Consider the following 24077-nt stretch of genomic DNA (forward strand, 5'->3'; position numbering starts at 1 on the left):
CTTTGTGATTCTAGGCAGACCCATGAATCACCTGGACTGTCATTTAATGTATTTTTTTTCAGTCGGCTCAGTTTTACAGGTAAAATCCATTTGTAAAGAAGCATTATATTGCAGGTTTGGTGTGCCAACTATATTTACTTTCTAATATTCATGGAAATAAATACACAATTATTAAATACTTTGACAATATGCATAGATACCACTTAAAATTGTCTGGAATATCAGTTACCAAATAAACGCACAGCAAATTCTTGGAAGATGCTGGCGGACACCTGGTTCCAAGGGACAGAGTGGGAGAAATAAAAGGGCTTGGAGTTAGAGAAGACCTGGGTTCAAATCCTGACCTGACCATTTTTTAATAGTGGGACAGGGGCCAAACCACCTAAACCTCTGAGCCTCAGTCTCTTCCTCCGCCCAGCGTGCACCTCAGATGAGAGGCAACAGCCAGTGAGCCCCACGTGTTCTGCTTGAGTGAATGTTCTCATTAACTCAGAGCTAATCGGAAAGCTCCAGAGGCAAAAAATAATTTTTTTAATACCAAAATGTCCGAGTTAATATGTCTATCAGTCAGTCCAGGACAAGAATCTCTCCCCTGGGACCTGAGAGCCTTCCCGTGTCTGGTCAGGTCTCACAGAAAGAGGAAACGGGCTGGGAGTCCTGCCCCCATCACACCCTATAGGATACCTCTGCTTCTGGCCCTGCTTTCTGTGTCTTTAGCCTAAAACTCAGGATCCAGGAAACATTCCATTTGAGAACTCTGATTCACTCGATGCTGCATCACCAGTGAACTGGAGCAGAGCAGGGGAGGGGTGGGGAGGGGGCAATGGCAGGGGTCCACAGAGCCTTGCACCGACCCAGGCCCTGGGCAGACAGCAGAGTCCAAGACAGGCACCCTCTGACCTGGGGGGGGTGGGGGGGGAGAGCACATATAGGGAGGTCATTGGGCTGATGGCGGGCAGACAGCAGAGTCCAAGACAGGTACCCTCTGACCTGGGGGGGTGGGGGGGGGAGAGCGCATATAGGGAGGTCGTTGGGCTGATGAGAAGCAAGCCAAGAGAACAGGTCGCCAAACATCCCAGAAGGGGCCCTGAAGGAGATGAGGAGGGCGTCAGGAAGGAACAGCGTGGCTACAGAGAGCATAGGGGTCAGAGGAGGGCCCAGCAGGGAGCCGAAGGAAGAGGACTTACAAACGCTTCTGGGTGCACCTGAGCCCCTCTGTCCTCACCCCAGGCCCGGGAGTGTCACCATTTTACAGGCAAGGAAGGAGGTGACTTCCTACAATGCACACACATTGCAGCTAACTGGTGGAGCACGGGTCCAACCCAGGACGCTCGGGTCCAATGCCTGGGTGGGCTTCTAACAGCTCTGTGTCCTGGCTTCCTGTGGGTCTGGGTGAGTTTCCTCCTCTACAGTCTGCAAGGAAGAAAATAATCATTCCAAAACCCTGGAGACATATCCTGAAGACAGGGCCCACAGGGCCCTGGTCAGTCATTGGGCCTCTCCTATGTCCCAGGTACTCCCCAGAGGTGGGGTGTGGTGGTGTCCACATTGCCCAGCTCAGACTAAGGGCACCACAAATAGCGGTCCCCACTGCCCCTCCCGATGGCAGAGGTCAGCACCTCAGAAAACAGAGGTGACCTTCCGGAACAGAGAGGATCATGGGCAGCATCACTCCAAGCACTCTGACCCCCACCTCCAGGGTGAGGGCAGTCCAGGGTCATATACATATATACAAGCACACAAAATTATATTTCATGACTGTGTCAGTAGAAAGAAGGATTGACATTAATAATACATGAGTATATTATATTGGTTTGCTACAGCTGCCATAACAAAGCATTACAGACTATGTGGCTGGAAGCCCAAGGTCAAGGTGTTAGCAGGGTTGGTTTCACTGAGGCCTCTCTCCTTGGCTTGCAGATGGATGCCTTTTCCCTGTGTCTTTGTTTGTGCATGTCTGTGTCCTAATCGCTCCTCCGAAGGACCAGTCATATTAAATTAGGACCCACCACAGTGACCTCCTGAGAAATCTGTATGCACGTCAAGAAGCAACAGTCAGAACTGGACATGGAACAACAGATTGATTCCAAATTGGCAAAGGAGTATGTCAAGGCTGTATATTGTCACCCTGCTTATTTACCTTATATGCAGAGTACATCATGAGAAACGCTGGGCTGGATGAAGCACAAGCTGGAATCAAGATTGCCAGGAGAAATATCAATAACCTCAGATATGTAGATGACACCACCCTTACGGCAGAAAGCAAAGAAGAACTAAAGAGCCTCTTGATGAAAGTGAAAGAGGAGAGTGAAAAAGTTGGCTTAAAACTCACTATTCAGAAAACAAAGATCATGGCATCCGGTCCCATGACTTCATGGCAAATAGATGGGGAAACAGTGGAAACAGTGAGAGACTTTATATTTTTGGGCTCCAAAATCAGTGCAGATGGTGACTGCAGCCATGAAATTAAAAGACACTCCTTGGAAGAAAAGCTATGACCAAACTAAACAGCATTTTAAAAAGCAGAGACATTACTTTACCAACAAAGGTCTGTCTAGTCAAAGCTATGGTTTTTCTAGTAGTCATGTATGGATGTGAGAGTTGGACGGTGAAGAAAGCCGAGCACCAAAGAATTGATGCTTTTGAACTGTGGTGTTGGAGAAGACTCTTGAGAGTCCCTTGGACTGCCAGGAGACCCAACCCCTTCATCTTAAAGGAAATCAGTCCTGGATATTCATTGGAAGGACTGATGCTGAAGCTGAAACTCCAATACTCTGGCCACCTGATGCAAAGAATCGACACATTGGAAAAGACCCTGATGCTAGGAAAGATTGAAGGTGGGAGGAGAAGGGGCCAACAGAGGATGAGATGGTTGGATGGCATCACTGACGCAATGGACATGAGTTTGAGTAAGCTCTGGGAGTTGGTGATGGACAGGGAAGCCTGGCGCACTGCAGTCCATGGGGTCGCAAAGAGTCGGACACGACTGAGTGACTTAACTGAAGAGTGACATTAGTTAAACTTACTTACCTCTTTAAGGACCCTGTATCTATACAAAGTCCCATTCTCGGGTGCTAGGGGTTAGAAATTCAACATACGAATTTTTGAGGAGGGGGAATACAGTTCATTTCATAACATATACTTAAAACATGTATTTGCCTTCAAGTCCATTTTTTTCTTCTACTTTTAACAGAAATTAAAAGATTGTCATGGACCCCTAAGAGTACCGTGGGCCCCAGGCACAGCCCCTCCTGGACCCAGGCAAGTCGCCGCAGAGCCAAGCTCTCAGGAGCCATGCAGGTGCTAATGTTCCGGGTGTGGTCCCGGGAGAGCGGCTGGAGTCATCAGATGCAGGAGCGCTCCACGTGTGTGCCGGACAGAGGCTCCAGCCCAATAGCACTGAGCGCTGTCCACGTCTTTCTCCAGCTCCTTCCCCAATGTCTCACAAGCCACTCCAGCCAGAAGGTCACCCCAAACACTCCCATCGGAGCTGCACTTCTCTCGGTGGCCAGGGACCTCCACGCAGCCAAGTCAAGGCCATTCTTCAGACACGCCTCACTCAAACTTTCAAGCAGCATTTAACTCGGTCGGTCAGTCTCTCCTCCTGAGGCTTCCAGAACGCCACACCCTCCCGTCCCTCCTCCAATATCCCTGGCCACTCCTCCCCAACTACCTGTGCTGGACACAAGCCTTGTCCCTGGAAAGCCCCAGGGCCGAATCCCTGCCAACCTTCGTTCCTTTAGTGATCCAAACTAGAACTGTGGTGCTCAGTGTCTTCTTATAGATTTTGGTTTTTTTCTTTATCATCCATCTCCTCTGCTAGAATGTCAGTCCCTCAGGTGGAGATTTTTGTTTTGTTCACAGATGTATTTCCCAGCCTACATTTCAGGTGCTCCGGAAGTATTTCTTGAAGGCACCAGTGAATGAACAAGCCCACAATCTGACCGCCATGTCAGGAGGGACCTGGAAGACCCCACAGTGCATTTGTCTTCTTACATGCCGGGGGGCATCCGGGTGGAAGGGGGCTCACTCGAGGCTGAGAGACGGACATGGCTTGTGTTGAATCTGCCTTCTGACATGCACTGTCAGGGTGATCACAAGATGCGTTCTCTACAAGCCTCTCTCTGGGGCGCACTTTCCTCACCCTGGGGGGTAAGAATACTGACTTCTAAATACGGGACAGAATTCAACCAGACACTCTACACAAAGCCCTGAGCTCGGCCCCTGTGTGGAGTGCACACAGCGCTCCTCCAGCCCCTGGGAAGACGGGGATGATATTCTTAGTTGTATCACAGCCTCGGCCTCGTCAGTAACAACTGCAGCACTTGGCAGCTGATGACCAAGTTCTGTAGGTACGTCCCCTCACCCCACCACGGCAGTAGAAATTCTGGAGAGAAGGCAGCCAGGGCGAGCTCCATCTCCATTGTACAAAATGCTGTGAGACTGGCTTGGGGCCCACATTGGTGAAAATATGAATAGATGGACTTGAACCTAAAGCTGATGGATGCCAAACCCCATGGCCTCTGAACTCACTGTTTCAGCTCCAAGCGTCCACTCCCTTGCACTTCTCCTCTCGCCCATCCGGCCCATCAGCCAGTGCTCAGCAGCTCCGGAGGCTGCCCACCTCCCCGGGGAGGCGGCTGCTCTCCCTTCCCGGCTGCCTTCCTCTCATGACTCTACAGTGCCGTCTGGGGAACCCGAATCTGACCGTAGCTCCCACTGCCTAGAATCCCGCGTGGCTTCTCAGTGCTCTTGGGTTAAAACCGACGTTTTCTGTGAGGCCTGCCAGGGCCGGAGGTCTGAGCCCAGACGACATCTCCCTGTTTGTCCGGCACCGCACGCCTGGCTCTCCGTCAGATTTACCTGCAGGCCTCTCCCCTGAGAGCCCCTGGCTGGCGGAGAAACGAGGTCCGCCTGACGCCCACCGCCGACCCCCAGTCTGCCATCTCAGATTCAGCAGACACACGTGCTTGTGGGTCAGCTTGTCGTCTCCCACCCCTGCCTCACCCCCAGCACGGATGGGGGTCCCATCAGGCGGCTTGCCTCCGTGTAGATTAGAGCCCGCTCAGAACACGTGATGGACACGTGAGTGAATGAGCACAGGAATGAATGAAGGCACCCCCAGGCAGGCGCAGAGCCCTCCCCAGCGCAGGCCTTCCCAGGGCTTCGAGGAAGACAGACTCCAGCTCCCACGCTGGCCTCGGCAGCCCCCACGCCCGGGCTCCCTCCCTCACCTCCAGCTCCAGCTCCTCTCTTCTCAGCGGCGGCACAGACGCGCTGGAGCACCACGCTGTCCTGGGAGCCCTCCACCCGGACCTCCTCGTCCAGGATCCAGAAAAGGCCCCTGGCGTCCTCGGCACCTCCTCCGGCTGGCAGGCGCACCTGGAGGGAGACCCAGGACACACTGCGGAGCCCCGACCCCCTGACAGAGGCCAGGCCTGGGCTTCTCGTCCCACCGAGGGAATCGGGGGTCTGTGGCCCGGCATCACGACTCAGACGTGCTGGTCTGGACCCACGCTCCCGCTCACCCCCAGACTCTCAGTGGAGAAGCCACAGAACTACCATTCTCTCGGTTACAAAGGTCTGGATCCTGCCTCTGTCTTCACCTCCTGGATGACCCTGGGCAACTTACTGCCGCTCTCGGAGCCTCATCTTTCCTTCCGCAAAATGGAGACTGACAACACTGTCCTCCAAGGTGAGGATTTAACCAGAGCGAGCCCTCTGTACACCTCACATCTCTGACTCCACACAGGCAGCTGGTCTCTTCATGCACAGCCTAACATGAAAGGATTTATCCCTTCCCCATCACTTCCTCTTAGAAGTATTTGTATTTTTTATAGTAAAATCTTGAGAGGAAAAAGGCACCAAGAACATCTAAGAGAAAGTGAACTTGCCTCAACCACACTGACGTGAAATTTTAAATCCAGCGCCAGCATCAGAAGACCCTCAGGCAACCCTGTATCTCTGCACGTGGGAAGCGGGGAGAGGCCGGGGGCTCTGCGGGACTTATCCAAGGGTCCCCAGTGAGTTAACGCATCTGAGCATGGTGTCAAGTGGTTAAAAAGGAAATGCGATGTGTATGATGGCCAACGGTCCCAGTGTGCCCAGGGTTAGGGGCTTCCCAGGACATGAGGATTTCAGTGCCAAGGTCAGCAACATCTCTGGTAAACCAGGACAGTTGCTCACTCTGACACAGCAATATCAGTCCACACCCCACTGAGAGGGATCCAGCGAGGGGAAGGGACACATCCAGGGTCACATGGAGAGGCCCAGGGCAGAGGTGGACCTGCCCCCGGGATCCTGAGTCTTCACCTTGGCCTCACTCGCTGGAGCTGAAATCTACATCCAGCCCCTCCTAGCTGTTCCAGCCACTGCCCAAGAGGCCTGGGGACACCAGGATCTTTTCCTCCTCACACTGTCTGGGTGGTCCCTCAGGCCCGCCCCTCCCAGGGAGGGAGGAAGCAGGACAGGGATGGGGACCCAGCCCGAGAGGTGCCAGGGAGCAGCAGAAGCAGCCATGAAAGGCCGGCAGGGCTCACGGTCGAGAGGGCTTTGCAGGACAAGGTGCAGCCTGCTGTGAGCCGAGAAGCCAGGGAACCAGGAAAAGGTGTCCAAGCGCAGGAGAAACGTGACCAGCAGGCCACCTGCTGGGTGTCACCCACCCTATGGGTCTGTTTGTCCCGGACCTCACGTGTGTTCAGGACAACCCAGTGAAACTGTCGTTCCCATTCGGGTGATGAGAAAGCTGAGGTTCAGAGAGGAGAAGTGACGCGCCCAAGGTCACCAAGATCAGATCTGAGCCCGGCAAGTTCCACGGCCTGAGCCCTTCCTTTTACAGCAGGTTGGAGGGAGTTGGGGGGGGCGGGCAATGAGGGAGAGCAAATTCCAGTGTGACGGTCACGGACCGCTCTGAGAGAGGGCTATGCAGAGCGGTAGATCAGGGGTCAGCACAGTGGGTTCTGGCGGGGCGGGGAGAGGGAGGCAAAGACTCAGGGGTCTCCCAAACTAAAGTTTGTCTGCCTCCAGGGAGCTCAGGGGCCTGGATCCAGCATCACCCCCATTCTCCATCCCCAGGGGCCCCTGCTGTCCCAGTCTCTGCTGGGCTCAGCATCTTCGCCTGAACACCTGATCTTTCCAGGTGACAGTGCCTGGAGGCCACCGTGTACCAGCCCTGGAGCCCCCTGGCTCCGTCCACAGGCTCCAGGCACGAGTGCGTTCTAAGACGCAGACTCAGACTCTCAACCTGATGGGACTGAAATGCTGGTTGCCCAGGCCTCACCCTCAGACCAATCAACACAGAGTCTGGGAGGGGGTCCCCAGGGTCAGTGTTTTGAACAATCCCTGGGTCATTTGAGGTGTGCACAGAGCTGTGATCTAGTAGTTCAAAGACTCCAATATGCCAGTATTTGGATAAAAAGCCCAAGAGGCATCTGAGAGCCTTGGTTCACAGGGCCCTGTGTTACCTGCGAGGGAGTCTGATCCACCACGGCCACCGTGGTCCCCGGGGATGACTCCGGGAGGTCAAACTGCACAGGAACATCTTCCTGGAAAGTCACACAAGTTCAGTGTTAGTTCCTTCTGGGAGCTGAAGGGGAAGAAACTTCTGGAGGAGGTTTAAGAGAAGTGAGGGCTTTAATCATCACACCTTGGCCTCTTTTTATTGTTTTTGATCATGGTAAAATACACATGGCATAAAATTTAACATTTAAACTATTTATCTATTTGGTGGTGCAGTGTCTTAGTTGTGGCATGTGAGGTCTGGTTTCCCTGTCCTCGCCCTGTGCTATGCTCAGTCATGTCTGACTCTTTGTGACCACATGGACTGTAGCCTGCCAGGCTCCTCTGTGCATGGGGATTCTCCAGGCAAGAATACTGGGGTGGGTTACCACGGCATCCTCCAGGGGATCTTCCTGAACCAGAGATCGAACCCAGGTCCTCCGCATTACAGGCGGATTCTTCACTGTCTGAGCCACCAGGAAAGCCCCTAGTCCCTGACCAGGGACCAAACCTGGGCCCCCGCATTGGGAGTGTGGCGCCTTAGCCTCCGGACCCCCAGGGAAGTCTGCATTTAAATCATTTTTTAAGGGCACATTTCATCGGCATAAAGCACATCCACATTTTGTGTAACCTTCACCACCATTCAGCTCCAAACCTTTTCATCCTGCAAAACTGAAACTCGGCACCCAGTGAACACGGGCTCCCTGTTTCCCTCTCCCCGTTTCTGCCTCTGTGAATGTGGCCAGTCTAAGCATCTCACATGAGCAGAATCTACAGGACTGTCCTTCTGGGACTGACTTCCTGCACTGAGCATAGTGTTCTCAAGGTTCATCCAGTCACCGCATGTGTCAGAATGCCCTTCCTCTTTATAGTTGAATGACAGCCCCTTTTATGAAAACATCACATTTGTTTACCCATTCATTCACTGATGGACACTTGGGTGGCTTCCACCTTTTGGCTATTACGAATAACGCTGTCATGAACATGGGTATACAAATCTCTCTTCAAGACCTTGCTTGGAATCCTTTAGGGTAGACACTCAGAAGTGGAATTTCTGGATCAAGTGGTGGTTCTATTTTTAATTTTCTGAGAAAACACCGTACTGTTTTCCACAGCAGCTGCACCATTCTTCATTCCCAGCAGTCCACACGGGTTCCAGCTCCTCTACATCCTCCCCCAGCAGTTCTTACTTTTTGCTTATTTTTCAATCTAGTGGGTGTGAAATGGTATCTCAATGTGGTTTTGATTTGCATTTCCCTAAACTAGTGATGCTGAACATCTTTTCATGTGTTTATTGGCCATTTGCTTTTCTTTTTTGGAGAAATAGCTATTCAATTCCTTTGCCTGTTTAAAAACTTTCTTAATTTATTTATCTTTGGTTGTGCTGGGTCTTTGTTGCTGCATGGACTTTGCTCAGTGGTGGCAAGCAGGGGCTACTCTCTAGTTGTGTGGGCTTATTGCAGTGGCTTCTTCTGTTGCAGAGCATGGGCTCTAGGGTGTGTGGGTTTCAACAGTTGCACCTTCCAGGCCCTAGAGCACAGGCCCAGTAGATGTAGTGCATGGGCTTAGTTGCTCCGAGACATGGGGGATCTTCCCAGACCAGGGGCTGAACCCATGCCTCCTGCATTGGCAGCTGGATTCTTTACCATTGAGCCAACAGAGAAGCCCTTTGCCCATGTTTAATCAGGTTCTTTGTTCTTATCCTTTTAGCCTTCATACGAGAAGAAAGGATACAGGATCCCTAGAGCATCCTAATATTGTCCATCCTGCAGGGTTGTCAGCAATCCTGGTGAGGTTATCAGGAACTGATGACTCGGCGCAGACTCTTCTAATATTTACTGAGCGCCCAATAAGTGCTGGGCTGAGTGCCAGAGAAAGCAAACAAACTCTGGATAATACCAGCTGGCAGACAAAAGTAATCAGAAATGTCCAGACCATGCTATATTCAAAGATGTTCATCACAGTGCTGTTTACAACAGCATAGATGTGGAAATCTCCCAGGCAAACGCCAGGAGATGGTAAGGGACAGGAAGCTTGGCGTGCTGCAGTCAATGGGCAGTCCTGTCTGCAAAGAGTCAGACACGACTTGGCTATTGAACAAATGTGAAAATCACCCAGGGGTCCAAAGGAGAGCTGAGATAGAATCAGACATAACCAGAGACATGCATCCTTTCTAAGAGCTGTGAATGGTGGGGGGCAACGTGAACAACACAATGCTATGAGGAAAAAGCAAACAACAGAACTGTATACAGACGGACGCGAAATCTATAGAGAAGACCATGTATGGGAAAATGGCTGGTGTAAGATACTGATAGAGGCAATAGTGGTTGCCTCTGGGTGTTGGGGTAGAGGAGATGGTATTTTCTGCTTCTGGACACTTATTCGCACTTGCCAGTTTTTAAATAAAGCACATGTTTTACTTTGATCATAAGAAATAAAGTGAAATATTATGGGGAAAAATATGATGGATGCTACCACATGTGGAATGCCTGATACAGATTAGGCGTTTTCCAGACCACTTCATCAAATGTCCACAGCAGTGTCTTTAGGAGGTGGGGGTACACCGGGGAGGAAGGGGGGAGTAGATGCCAGGGGCAGCTGGGGCGCTGGCGATACTCTCCTCTCCCCTGGGTGGGGACTGCGTGAGTGTGCTCAGCTGGGCAAATTCAGCGAGCTGTACACTCTGGATTTAGGCACTTGTCTGTGTAAGTGTTAGAGTTCAATTTAACATTTTTTTTTAAACATAAGTAAAGGCAGGCATGCAGGAACGAGCCTGGACAGGTTCCCTGATTCACATGCAAAGCCTCCTTGGAGGGGTGCTGCACATTCACTTCTGCTGGATGCTCCCATGTTACGATCCAGAGACTGTGCAAACTCATGATTTTCATCCACAGCTGGACATGAAGGGCCTTCCATGGAGAAGGTGCAACCTAACTGCTGGAGAACGGCTCAGCTTGGGCATGCGGGTAAGGAGGAACTGATCAGCCCAAACAAGGGACAGTTGTGGGTGCGAGGCCTGAGGAGCCCCAAGTTCTGAACTGTGAGAGAACTGTAAGAGGCCATGGGAGACCGAGGGAGACGGGGGAGGAGCAGAGGCCCCGGCAGCCAGGCCTGGAGCTTGGGTTTTAATCAGTGCTGGACCAGACTGCATGAAGCTAAATCCAGGGTGAGCACCAGAAGCTGCAACCCAGCCCAGCCATACCTCCCGGAATCGCTCCAGCGCCGAGACGAAGGTCCGCTGGTAGAAAAGCAGCTGCAGGCGCTCATGGACGTAATTGTGGCACAGCTCCTCGAAGGTGGCGGCCCGGTCTTTGCCCTGGTGTCGAGGGTTCTGAAAGCCTGGAGAGTCCACCACCATGATGGAGGCCATGGAGAGGTGGTGGGAGGAGAAGGATCTGGGGGGGAAAGGAGAGGGGCCCCAAGAGCACATGGAATCTTAGAGCCCTTCTGGTCCAGGCCCCCCGCTCCCTCATCATAGAGATGGAGAAACCAGGGCAGCATGCTGGGCAGGTCTGCAGACCCAGCAGAACCCACTACTTATGGGTTGTGTGACTTTGGGAAAGTTACTTAACCTCTCTGAGCATGGGTTTCCCCCAATGTTAAATGGTGGGAGGGATGAATAGGAAGACCCAGGGACTGCAAAGGAACAAAAGGAGCTGAAGAGTGGAACGCGCCTCCCTTGGACACTGCAGGCCATCAGGACACATGCTGTCTCCACCAGGCCGAGACTGGAGAAAATACTTGCTTAAGGCTGCACCACAAATTTGCTGTCACGTTAGGACTAGAGCCTCCTTTTCTTTCTTAGTGACACGTGGCATCAGAAAAACAACTTTGTTCAGTATCTGCCTCGGTTTACAAAGTTCTTTCAAGCTTCACCTCCCTGGATCCTCTTAACAAATCTATGAGGGTGGATCGACAAGGGACTATTCACATCAAAAACAAAGAGTTAAGAGACTCTACAGAGTCACATGTGGGTTCCAACCCTCGCTCAGCCATAGAGGCGCTGTGTGTCTTGGCAGAGTTGCCCAAACTCTCTGAATGTCCGCCGAGGAAGGGCTAACAATGGAGACGAACTCAGAAGGCTGGTGGGAGGGCTGGGTGTGATAAGACATCCATGGCTCTGAATGCGGTAAGCGCTCAGTGGTTTCTGCTGTTATCCCCATCAGCATGAGCAGTTATACGCTTTGGAGAGTCCTAAGTTTGAACTCAAGCGCTTCGCTGTTCTTTGCTAAGGTTTTCCATCTGTAAAATGGGGCCTTATACACACCACACAGACACGCGTGAAGATTAAGTGAGTTAATGTTCAAAAAGCCAGATGCCTGCTGGGTGCTCGTAAATGGCAGGACGGGCGAGTGCTGTCATCACCAATACACCCATTTCCCAGATTCGGGCTCCCAGAACCCCAGGGCCAACCAGGAAGCAGCCACCCGCTTCCTGCAATTCACAGATAAATGCTTCTTCCCCTGAGCACGCACGATCCCCTGGCTTCTAGATAATGTGTCTGTGATCTCAGAGGGTAATTACTCCAGCAGGAAGAGAGGGAGCCGACTCTACGTCCGCAGAGAACCCCAGCTGTGCTGTTGCTACGCACCAGCCTCATCCCTTGAACAAGTTGTGGAAGCCTAATTACGCCTCCCGCTTACACGGAGGAGGGGGGGAAGCCCTCATGCAAGCTCTGCATCGGCCCCACTGGAGCTGCTGAGATTTCCCAGGGTTCAGAGCGGCACCCCCCATGACAGAGAACACACGCTCCCAGTAGCAGTACCTGCAGATATCTGCAGTGTTTTATGATCACAATTTAGGAAGAGTTGTTCACAGGCATTTTTAAATTCATCTTTCATTTTGTATTGATTTCCTATTAAATTTATTTTTATTTATTTATTTCTTAGCTGTACCACATGGCATGCAGGATCTTAGTTCTCTGACCAAGGATTGAACTCATGCCCTCTGCAACAGAAGCGCGGATTCTTAACCACTGGACCACCAGGGGAGTCCCTTATTGACTTCTTTCAATCTTTGCAGTGACCCTGGGGAACAGACCTATTGAATATTTCACAGATGCACAAGGGGAGGTCAGAGAGGTGAACTGATTTGCCAAAGTCACACAGCCCATGGGTGGCCAAGGTAGAATTAAAGCCAGCACCATCCAGCTCAAAAACCCACTCTCCAGCTCAACAGAACCCCATTCTGCTAAACTCCCCAGGCTTGGGCTCATTCACGTGCTGCAAAGAGACCACCTCTATACCAGGGCGAAGGCTGCTGTTACCTGTTGATGAGCGAGACCACGGCGGCAAAGACCTCTTGGTACAGGCCGGAGGCCATGCCCTCCACACACTCTACGCCGGTCATCTTGAGCCCTGCAGTGTGGAGGAGAGGAGGGTGGGCATCCCACGGTTAGGACCTTGCCTGGAGCCAGGGACGTCACTGCTGGCCCTAGAGAACCTTCCACCATACACACACATTACCCTGCTGCTGAAATTACTCATGTCTTTAGGATCAAGTTCAAGTGTCTTGTCAGGTCCTCCAGGGTCCTGTGTGACCTGACCCTACCTCTCCTCCACTGTGATCTCCTGGTCATCCCTCAGGGCTCAACCCAATGTCACCTCCTCAGGGAAGCCTGCTGTAACCACTGCCACGAACCCATCAGGCCAATTCTCAGGACTATCTTGCCTTTTTAAAAATAAATTCTTTATTTTTATTTTATGGAGGTAGATGGTGATTGCAGCCATGAGATTAAAAGACACTTACTCCTTGGAAGGAAAGTTATGACCAATTTAGATAGCATATTAAAAAGCAGAGACATTATTTTGCCAACAAAAGTCCATCTAGTCAAGGCTATGGTTTTTCCAGTGGTCATGTATGGATGTGAGAGTTGGATGGTGAAGAAAGCTGAGCATTGAAAAATTGATGCTTTTGAACTGTGGTGTTGGAGAAGACTCTTGAGAGTCCCTTGGACTGCAAGGAGATCCAACCAGTCCATCCTGAAGGAGATCAGTCCTGGGTGTTCACTGGAAGGACTGACACTGAAGCTGAAACTCCAATACTTTGGCCACCTCATGCGAAGAGTTGACTCATTGGAAAAGACCCTGATGCTGGGAGGGATTGGGGGCAGGAGGAGAAGGGGACGTCAGAGGATGAGATGGCTGGATGGCATCACTGACTTGATGGACATGAGTTTGAGTAAACTCCAGGAGTTGGTGATGAACAGGGAGGCCTGGCGTGCTGTGATTCATGGGGTCGCAAAGAGTCAGACACGACTGAGCGGCTGAACTGAACTGAACTGATGCCCTTTTCACTGCTAAAGACACTGAGGGTCAAATGGCACTGAGTTAGGTTAAGTCTCATGGGGCTACTTGGAAAGTAAATGGTGTTTGCAGACTCCCTTATTATTATCATTGTTATTATTATTATTTTTGGTTGTTACATGCAGCATGTGGGATCTTAGTTCCTTGACCAAGGATCAAACCCATGCCCCCGGTACTGAAAGTAGAGTCTTTACCCATTGAACCACCAGGGACGTCCTCTTGCTTTTTTGAAAAATTTACTTTTCAAACTGAGATACAATTGACATACCAAAAAATCTGTACATTTTTAATCATACATCCTGATAAGTTGGAAGCATAAATTCATGACATCATCACCATAGAAACAACATAAACATAACCATCACATCTGAAAGTTTCTTTCCTCTGTGTGTGTGTGTGTGTGTCTGTGAGAGAGGAAGAGAGAGGAACTTTCAACATAAGATTAACAGATTTTTACACACAGAATACATTACTGTAAACTACAGGCACTCCGATGCACAGTGGAGATATTCATCTACTAACTACTTTATTTGCCTGTCCTCTAGGGTTTTTTCATCTTGACTAAATGAAACTATGTACTCTGTGATCAAAATGTCTCATTTCCCCCTCCCTCTACCCCTGTCCCAGCAACCACCATTCTACTCTGTGTCTCTATAAGTTGGACTATTTTAGATTTCTGATATAAGTAGTATATTATTCAAAAGTAAAAAAAGAAGGACATCCTGCCATTTGCACCAAGACGGATGAACCCGGAGGACGTTGTGCTGAGTGAAGTGAATGAGCCACCAGAGGACACACGGACCCTGGTTTTACGGCACTGGCCACAGCTCATCTTTACTTCCTGGTTATTTTGTTAGTCTGTGTCTTCCACCCCGCCCCCCCACTGGGAGCGCCCCAAGGATGGGGACTGATTCTGAGTTTGTTGGCTCCGAATTCCAATTTCTGACACACAATAGTTACTCAGCAAATATCTGTTGTTCCCTCTATTTCTAGGGGGAAATTTGGCAGTTTCATAGCAGAAGCCATAACATGTTCATGCTCTTGGACTTAATAACTTTACCCTTAGGATTTTATTGTAACGAAATATGCAGAGAAACAAAGATTTCTAGGTATATACATTCTCCCAATTGTTCATTAAATTGGCAAAAAATCACTTTTCCAAGACAACTCGAAATCCAACAAATAGCAAATGGGATAGATAAATTATACTCCAACCATATAATAGAATACTTCAAGTCAAGTCTAGAAGAATATTGAATGAGATGGAAAAGTGCCTGCATATACTGTTAGGAGGAATAAAAAAACTTAGAAAACTATTACAATGGTGGCCTCAATTTTGTATAAACACACACGGGCCCCATTAGCACAGCCAGCCTTGATTAAGGGGCACTGAGCAGAACGGGGTAAGGAGTGGGGCTCACATCTCAAATACTGACCCTTAGGTTTTGGTTCCAGCCATGGAATTAGAAACACAGTTTGCAAATCTGCAGGCCCTAGGGCCTGGAGAAATAGTTTTGCTTGTACATTCCAGGCTACCCGCTGCAGCCCCAAAGCATTTCCCGTCTCTGCTTTAACTCCACCTGCAACCTGGGTCGTTGCTAGGCAACCCACAGCCTCCCAGCATCTCTCTCAAGCCTGCTGGTCCCCTGCCTGCTTAACATCTACCCTTGAGACCTCAGCCTGCGAGGCTGACTCAGCTTCACAAAGCAGTGCATACACGTAACTGTGCTTCTGTGTGTGTGGGTGTACATACGTGTGTGCTGTGTGTGTGACAGCGCAGGTGTGTGCACATGGCTGTACATGGTACAAGTGTGTGTCTGTACATGTGCAGCCGTGTCCGAGAGGAGGTGTAACTATTAGGCAGAGCCCAGCTTACACCAGAGCGCAGAACTGGATGGCAGTGAAGTCTATGACATCAGCCTTCAAGCTGAAGTCCCTGGCAGGTGGAGCAGCCCTGTGGATCCAAGGGGCCTCTAACAGATGGTGCTAAAACCACAGTTCAAAACAGTGCTACCCGCTAAGCCCAGACTCTGCAGTCTCCGGAGAGCTCCTCTTGGAGAGTTCTCAGAGATCCCCGGGGCTCTGAGGGGCCCTCTGCCCTCACCTTCTGCAGCCGAAGCATCCGGCCGCCAAGGCTGCAGACCTGGGACTCAGCAGGCCCGCTCGAGCAGGTGCAGTGTAACTGTGCTCCTGCCTGCCCCGCTCCACGTCAGTTCAGAGCACCCCCATTCCTCCAGCTGCTCGGACTCAAGTCCCAGAAGGCGTCCTGGCCCCTTGCTTCTGCCAGGGTTCATGCCAACAGCTCTGACTGTAAACTAGACCTTGAACTGGTCCATCTCCTCCCATCTGGTCCACCCTGCTCTTTGTCCGGCTTCCATTACCTCACCAGGGTGACCTGTATCAGTTTCCACCCACTCCTTGCTCTCCATCCAGGCTGAGCTTCCCGCAGAATAAACTAATCATACCATCCTCCTGCCTGTGCTCCCCCATGGCTTCCCTCAGTCTGAAAAGAAAACCCCATTTATAGACTATTTTGTGAGCTCTCTAACCTTATTTACTGTCCTCAGCTACTGTCCTCCCCTCCAGACCAACCATCCTGGCCTTATTTCTGTTCTGGCAGGTGAGTCTTCCAGCTACAGAGTAGGGGCTCAGCGAAGACCACATCCAGTGGAAACGCCATGGTCCCTTGGCACCATCCTTAATGCCCCCTCTTGGCAGCACAGGGCTCCCCTCCCAGGTTTCGGCAGCCTCTGACCCTAGGACAGAGCACTGTGCAGGAAGCGGCCAAGACCATTTCCAGAGAAGCAGCTTCGTTTGCACCTAGAAGGTCTACATAAAGTAGACCCTCAATAAATCCTTGACGAATAGTGAAAGGATGCTGGTATGTCCCCACAAGGTGGCTCCGCAGGGACCCAGTCCACCCAGGGGGGCTGCGTATGGTACCTGAGCTGGCTGCCTCATCCTCCAGGCTCCGACGGCTCGGCCCAGACGTCACTTGCTCGATGATCTGTCGCAAGTGGTGCTTGAAGGTGGCCGTGTTCAGCTCCTCGTACTCGCAGCCCAAGGCCTCTGCTGCGTGGTTGGCCCACTCAAAGCGCATGAACTGCTTCCGGCCCACTGCGCGGGGGACAGAGCAGAGGAGGGCAGTGAGGTCCTGGGCGGGTGATGGGTAGGCATCCAAGAAAACCTCAGAGAATCTCGCTGCCTCCCAGCCTCTGGGCCACCCACCCTCAGCAGGAGCCTGAACAACTGAGGCCTGGGCCCAGCTGATGGCCTCGGGCAGGAGCCCGCCTTCCCAAGAGACATGTTTGTCCGACTGCCCTGCCACCTGCATTGTTCACTTTTCCAAAGCAATTAAAAATATCATCCTCTTTATGGGCTATTATAACGCCACTTAACATCAGCAACAAAGTCTATACAACACGGGCAATACTTATATGATAATGTTAAATGAAAAGGACTAGAAAAAAATCATACTGTAGTTTGGCATCAATTGTGCCAATCACTCTAAGCTGCTATACAAATAAGGAAAAGGAGATATATTCAAACATGAACAATCACAGGGTAGGGGGAGTGTGTATATTTCAAACTTTCTGCAGTGGTTCTGTACTAATTTTGTAATCCAGATTTTAAAAATTAATAATTTATTAAGGCAAACCACAGTTCCACTCTTAAAATAATTTTCTCCCATCTCCTATCTTCCTCTATCTGTGTTTCTTTGAAATAAGAATCATAGCTGCCAACAGAGACTTCTCAATCCATCAGAAAGAGATCATAAGGGTATCATTCTTCAAACAGACATCTTAAAGAATCTGCCTGGTTTAAGAAAAATTTCGAAGTTTGGAAAAAGACTTTATTTGGAGCTTTGACAATATCCACCTGGAGAGGGTTGCCATTTCCTTCTCCAGGGGATCTCCCCCACCCAGGGATTGAACCAAGGCCTCGTGCATCACAGGCGGATTCTTTACCAACGGCGCCACCAGGGAAGCCCAAGAAGAAGGAGCGCAGGCCACTGCTTATCAAGGTCCTCCTACACGCCAGTTACTCAGTGCTGATTCTCTCAGGAACATCACTTTATTACCTCCATTTTAGAAATAATTCCCATTTTACATATAATAAAACTGAGATCCAGAGAGGTTACATGGCTAGTAAAAAAGTTCTGCCACTTTAAAAAATGATCAAGAAGGTAAGAACGATGATGGTGATTATGCGGTGAGGATGGTGGAGGGGACAGTGTGATGACGGCGATGACAGTAATGACAGAGGTAACAGTTGCCACTCACTGACCCCATTTAGTTCAACATGTCATCTTTGTTCAGCTCATGGCTCTTGGAGTCAGAACATCTGTCTTAGAGTTCCAGGTGTGACACAGAAAAAAATCAGTACATACAAATTTTAACTACTTATTATTACTGAATCTTCCCAAAAGCAGTATCATCCCTATTTACAGATGAGAAAACTGACTGAGAAAAGTCACCAGAAATCAGGCTAAGTGGAAGAACTATTTCCCCAAAATCAATATGGATTGGAGACCGCCAGGCTCCTCTGTCCATGGGATTTTCCAGGCAAAAATACTGGAGCGGGCAGCCATTCCATTCTCCAGGGGATCTTCCCAACCCAGGGATCAAACCCGTGTTTCCTGCATCACAGGCAGATTCTTTACCATCTGAACCACCAGGAAAGTTCCTTTCAATATCACCTTGAGAATATTACAACCCTAGGTAAGACTTTCTTTGATGTGGAATCACTGATCTTTTCACTTTCCATAAGTACCTAGTGAAAGGAAATGTTATATAGCACTACCTTAAATGAAAACCCATTTTTTGTAGGAGGTCACTGAGAGGATGTGACAACCGGGTGGCCTGTGAGCTGGCCCTGGGCAAATGGAGGGGCCTCACCCTTTCTCCTGCCCTTGGAATGTCCACCCAACCCCTCCCCACTCCCACAGCAGGGACTGGTACAAGGACACAGCCTTGAGATGGCAGGGTGCTTCTGAGACCGTCCAGAAGGGCTCTGTGACCCAGCCCAGTTCCGGCCTCTCTATAAACTCGTAAGACTCGGGCGGGCAGGGGTGGAGACCCACCCACCATGCAGAGCCCGAGACAAGCCTCATGTGTCAGCTCCTTTGTGTGTCACACCTGCCACCCTCCCATCTGGAAGGGCTGCCTCTTCAGTCTCTCCCTGCCCCCCCTCCACCCAGTGTATGGGGGGCTAGTTCTTGAACCAACACCGCCATCACTTGTCACAAACAGAAGGCAGAAATAAATACAATGTGTGTACAGAAATACCATTAGATTCTAATTAGATACAGCTACCTGGGAGCCTGAGGTCTGCTTTCTCATTGCTAAAAATAATGGAGATTAGCAAGCATTACAGAGAGGAGTTACAGGCTACCAGCCCTGAATGAGACGTCCTCTTCCTGAACACGACTGTCCAGGCGGCCGACGCCCTGCCCCTCTCCTGCCCCATCGCCTCCACGGCCACCCTCTGAAACGGTCTCCGGACCCTTCCCACTGTGACTTGTAGCCTCGCAGAGCTACAAGAGCTCACGAAGGGGCTAAGCGACGGCTGTGTCTGAAAAGAGGAGCCGAAGTGCGCAGGGCAGGACTCTAAGTCCCGCCGGACTTAAGGGGCTTATTTCCAGGCTCCTGCTGGTGAAACCCAGGAGGCACATGTGAGCTTTGCTGGGAAAACACACTTCTGCTTCCAGCCACCTGAAGGCAGGCCAGGCACCAAACCCAACCCCTCCGCCTTTGGGTCCCTCCGCCTTTGTCCAGAGCCGGGTGGAGGCCAGGCCTTCTCAGAGGGGGCTGAGAACCCTGGGCCGGCACCTGTGGCGGGGAGAAGGCGGACTGGACGGGAACACGGGCACCAGAGCAGCCAGGGTCTGCTTATGAGGACACTGAGCCACAGAGAGAGCGACCTTCTGAGGTCTCATGGCTGGTGAGGGGCAGACGTGAGATCTGAACTCCAAGCCTCCTGACTTCAGCTCTCAGTGTGCTAACCCTGGGCCCGTGCAGAGGAGCCTTCTCTCACACTGGGATATTGCTCTGAAACCAGAACGGAGCGAAAAATCAGAGTCAGAGGCTTAAAATTCCCCTTGAGAATCTCTTAAATTGCCCGTAGCGTACAGTACTGCAGCATGTTTCCCCGAGTCCGACGCAGCAAGCCTCCCCTCCAGTGGAACACCAGAGAAGTGGGTGGCTTGCCTTCAGGGTCCGTGACACACAGAAGAATACATATCGGTCACCGCTGGCCTCACGCCTGCCTGTGCGTGGCCAGATTTACATAAATACAGTGTTGTCTGACGGGACCGCCCACCCTTGAAATAGCTCTGTAGGAAAGAACTACCTGCACGTACCAGTTCTGTAGTCATGCTCAGTGAAAAACAGTCCGTGCATCTCGCCGTGGCCCACACGGGGGACGCACACCTGGATGTGTCTACACGGAGCAGGGGGACGGCGGAATGGCCCTGGCTCGTCTCCCAGCTGTCTTGGGAGGGGTGCAGGCTGAAGGCCGGTAGGCCTGATTTATAGCAGAGGCCGCCAAGACCCAGAAAGGGGAGCCGCCTTGCCCTGAGTCACAGCCGTAAATGGCTGAGCCGGCGCTTGAGTCTAGGTCCCTGGACCCTCCGGTCGTGGCACAGGCTTAGGGGCAGCTCTGGTACCCCCAGTATCTCACATATCAGACCTGGCTCAAGCACACGCGTGGGCTGTAGGCCAAGTCAAAAGGCAACAGGGACACACTTCAGAAGGCGGCACGTGGGCGGACCAGCGCAGGGCTGCTGCTGCGCCTCCGTCTGCCCCGGGCTTCCTGTGCTTCCTCTGCTGGGGGCCTTCGCACGCACCGGCATTTGCTCTTGCACAGGCTGTGGCTGGACGTGCCACGGAACAGACATCCCCAGCCCTCAACCAGTGACTGGAAGTCTGAAAGTGTTAGCTGCTGAGTTGTGTCCGACTCTTTGTGACCCCATGGACTGTAGCCCGCCAGACTCCTCTGTCCATGGGATTCTGCAGGTAAGAACACTGGAGTGGGTTGCCATGCCCTCCTCCGGGGGATCTTCCTGACTCAGGGACTGAAGGTAAGGTCTTTGGAGAGCAGTTGCTCCGGGGTGTGCGCTATGCTGACCCCCAGAGGCCTCCAGCGGAGTGGAGCCCCAGCTGCCTGTAGAAGTAGCTGGTTTCGGTGACAGGCTCTTACAGGCTGCCTTCCTTCCCCACGCCCCTCCCAGGGCTTCCTAGGATCACTCTCACGCGAGATTCTAGCCCTTGAATCCTTATCTCAGCAGCTGCACCCATTTACAGTGTTAAGGCTCAGAGACAGCCTCGGACGCTGATCCCACGTAACACAGTTGGTTTGGTTTTTCCTTCAACTGGGCTTCCCTGGTGGCTCAAGTGGTAAAGAATCTGCCTCCAAAGCAGCAGGTAGACCCAGGTTCAATCCCTGGGTTGGGAAGATTCCCTGGAGAAGGAAATGGCTACCCATTCCAGTATCCTTGGCTGGAGAATTCCATGGACAGAGGAGGCTGGTGGGCTACAGTCCATGGGGTCACAAAGTCAAACGCAACTGAGTGACGAACACATACCTCCCTTGAATTATTGAGGCCAAGAGAAGGTTCTCTGAAAGTGAGCCAAATTCCTGGCATGCTGCTCTTTTGGGTGTGTGCCTCTGTCTATCCCTAGAAACCGTCTGCACAAATGGGGTGAGGTCTGGCCCCACCCGCCGTGCTACCAAGGGCAGGGCTGAGAGAGAAACTCCCCGCGTGACCGGAGGGCTGTGGAGCAGGACACAGCGGCCGCACGGCCAGGGTCAGAGTTTCCCAAAGGGCCCCTCAGGGCAGGTGTTCCCTGGGGAGAAATGGATGCTGTGTGCGATCACTTTGCCCATTGTTTGGTAACACAAGTTTCTTAACTGCAGGACATCTCAGAGCCTTTAAGGAGTATGGTATGATGCTCCAAGAAGGGGACGTTCTGTGTAGATCGATGTGGCCTGGGAATGCTTTTAGACCAAGATGGTCGAACGTCCCCTGAGACACCAGTTTAGGAAACAGTGGCTTAGCTGAAAGAGTCCTCCGTTAACCAGGTGACCCTGGGCAAATCATTGTACCTGAGCCACTCACCCAAGATCACTGCTGAGAAGAGGCAGGCTAGGGTTTGAAGATGAGAATGAACAAAGGGAAATGAAAGAAAAGAGAAAAAAGGACGGAGTGAGGGAGAGTGATGGAACTGCAGTCTCTGAGATGCTGAGATCCACCTGCAAAGGCAGGTTTTCCTGTTTATGCTCAATACAAAAAAAGGAAAAAATGACGAGACCATCTTTCCCATGTGCACTCCCAGTTCAATTGCTATCAATTACTGTGGCCTCCTGCATTTATTGACGACCAAGTGACTTTTCCGCTGAGTCACTGGCCATTACATGACCTATCTATTATGCTGGTGCATCCGGCTCACATGTCCTCACACAGAGGTTTACAGTTTGGAGGTCTGTGAAGGAGGAGGCCACCTGCAGGGAAGAGATAAGCCTGAAAGGCTGTGGGTGCCCCGAGAAAAGGCGATGTTCCAGAAACAGACTGCTGGGGTTCAAATCACACCTCCGCTGGCCAAAGCCAGGTGATGTTGGGGAAACCCTGTCACCTCTTTGAGCCTCAGTTTCCTCCTCTGTGAAATGGGCATCTACCCCCAGGGCATTCTTGTGAAGGGTTAGTGCAGTTACAGGTGCAGATCGCTAAGCGCTGGATCTGCGGGATAAATGTCAACCTTTGTAATCATGACCAAACGCTGAGATTTCTGCCCAGGGATATCAGGTCAAGTTCAATTGTTGGGATCCTGGAAAATGGGGCTGTGTTAGAGGCCAGAACTTCAAGGCTCCTCCTGGGTGTTAGGTTTCCTACCTGTTCCTGCTGTCCCTGGGTGCCACGCAGCCCCAGAAACCTGGACAGACCTTAGAGAAGGTCATCTGTCCCTCTGCACAGTGAGTGAGCCCCGTAAGGCCTGGTCAACAAGCCGTCAATAAATTGCTGCTGAGTTGTTCAGAATCCACCATCAACCGGAAAGACAATGCTCTGGCGTTGTCTGGAAAGACAATGCTCCGGATGCTCTGGCGTTCAGGACAAAGATGGCTTGTGGACAAATCAGCAGCGGCAGCATCTGCTTAAACCAAGCAAAATGGGCCACTCTTCTGCAAGACTGCCCAGTACCATGAGTCTGCTGCTGTGCATCAGGAGTTGACAGGAGAAAGGAAGCAAGGGTAGGGCCTCCTGGACTAACTGATCAAGCAGCTGGTGGGGAAAGACTGGCGTGGCATCTTTGGGGTGGTGGGCGGTCACAGGAAGAACCAGAGCCTGGCAGTTTTAGACCGGGCTGCGAGATCTCAAGCAGGACATCGGAGCCTCAGTTTCCACATCCGTACAGTGGGGTGGCTCCTCTCCCAGTGGGTCACTATAAGTATGAAACAAGACACTGGATGTGACGCTGCCTGGGAGTGTCCCCAGGGCAGCTGATCCGAGCTGAGAAGCAGTCATCAGGGAGACCTCGGTGGAAGGCATCACTCATCACCTGGGGGAACTGCAGGAGCAGTGGCTTGAGGGATGGGACCAGTAGCCAGTGAGTGGCTGACCTGAGGCCTGAGGCCACACAGTTTAAGCCAGGATTAAACCTGGCCCTGGCTGGCCCTCAGTCCAATGCTCTTTCTACATTCTGGGGTCCCTCAGCAAGGCAGGCTGAGCAGGGGTCCCTCAACTTATCACACTGTCTCCTTTGAAGCTGGAGTCCAAGGGAAGCCCAGAAAATCAGTGGGTGTTTTCAGAGTACTCAGCACATGCCTGGTGCTGCGCTAAGTGCTTAATCTCATCAGGGCAAGAACCACATGAAAAGGTGTGATTACTAATCCCATGTGTATTGATGACACCACGGACCACGCAGCAAAACACAGCATGAAGAATGGGGGGAGCGTCAAAGACAGAACTCCTTGGTCCCAAATTGGGCTCCTCCCCTTTCCAAGTTAGGACCTTCGATAACTTCCTTTGCCTTTCTGAGCCTCCACTGACTCACCCATAAAAAGGGTGTAATTCTCCATATCGGGTTCAGTTCAGTCGTGTCCGACTCTTTGCGACCCCAGAGACCACAGCACGCCAGGCTTCCCTGTCCATCACCAGCTCCCAGAACTTGCTCAAACTCATGTCCACTGAGTTGGTGATGCCATCCAACCATCCCATCCTCTGTCGTCCCCTTCTCCTCCTGCCTTCAATCCTTCCCAGCATCAGGGTCTTTTCCAGGC

General features: G+C 51.5%; 1 protein-coding gene across 6 annotated transcripts in view; it reads right to left on the minus strand.

The window, feature by feature from the left end:
- Window positions 1-24077, minus strand: part of MYO18B (myosin XVIIIB) — a 221852-nt gene that overhangs the window by 147220 nt on the left and 50555 nt on the right. For all 6 annotated transcript variants that reach the window (XM_043901502.1, XM_043901506.1, XM_043901501.1 and 3 more), the window contains exons 13-17: window positions 16746-16919; window positions 12764-12854; window positions 10700-10892; window positions 7464-7544; window positions 5235-5382 (exon numbers count right to left, since the gene is read on the minus strand). In XM_043901502.1, the coding sequence (XP_043757437.1) occupies window positions 5235-5382; window positions 7464-7544; window positions 10700-10892; window positions 12764-12854; window positions 16746-16919 (687 nt within the window). The remainder of the gene's footprint in view (window positions 1-5234; window positions 5383-7463; window positions 7545-10699; window positions 10893-12763; window positions 12855-16745; window positions 16920-24077) is intronic.

Source organism: Cervus elaphus, chromosome 5, assembly GCF_910594005.1.
Source record: "Cervus elaphus chromosome 5, mCerEla1.1, whole genome shotgun sequence".
NCBI lineage: Eukaryota > Metazoa > Chordata > Mammalia > Artiodactyla > Cervidae > Cervus > Cervus elaphus.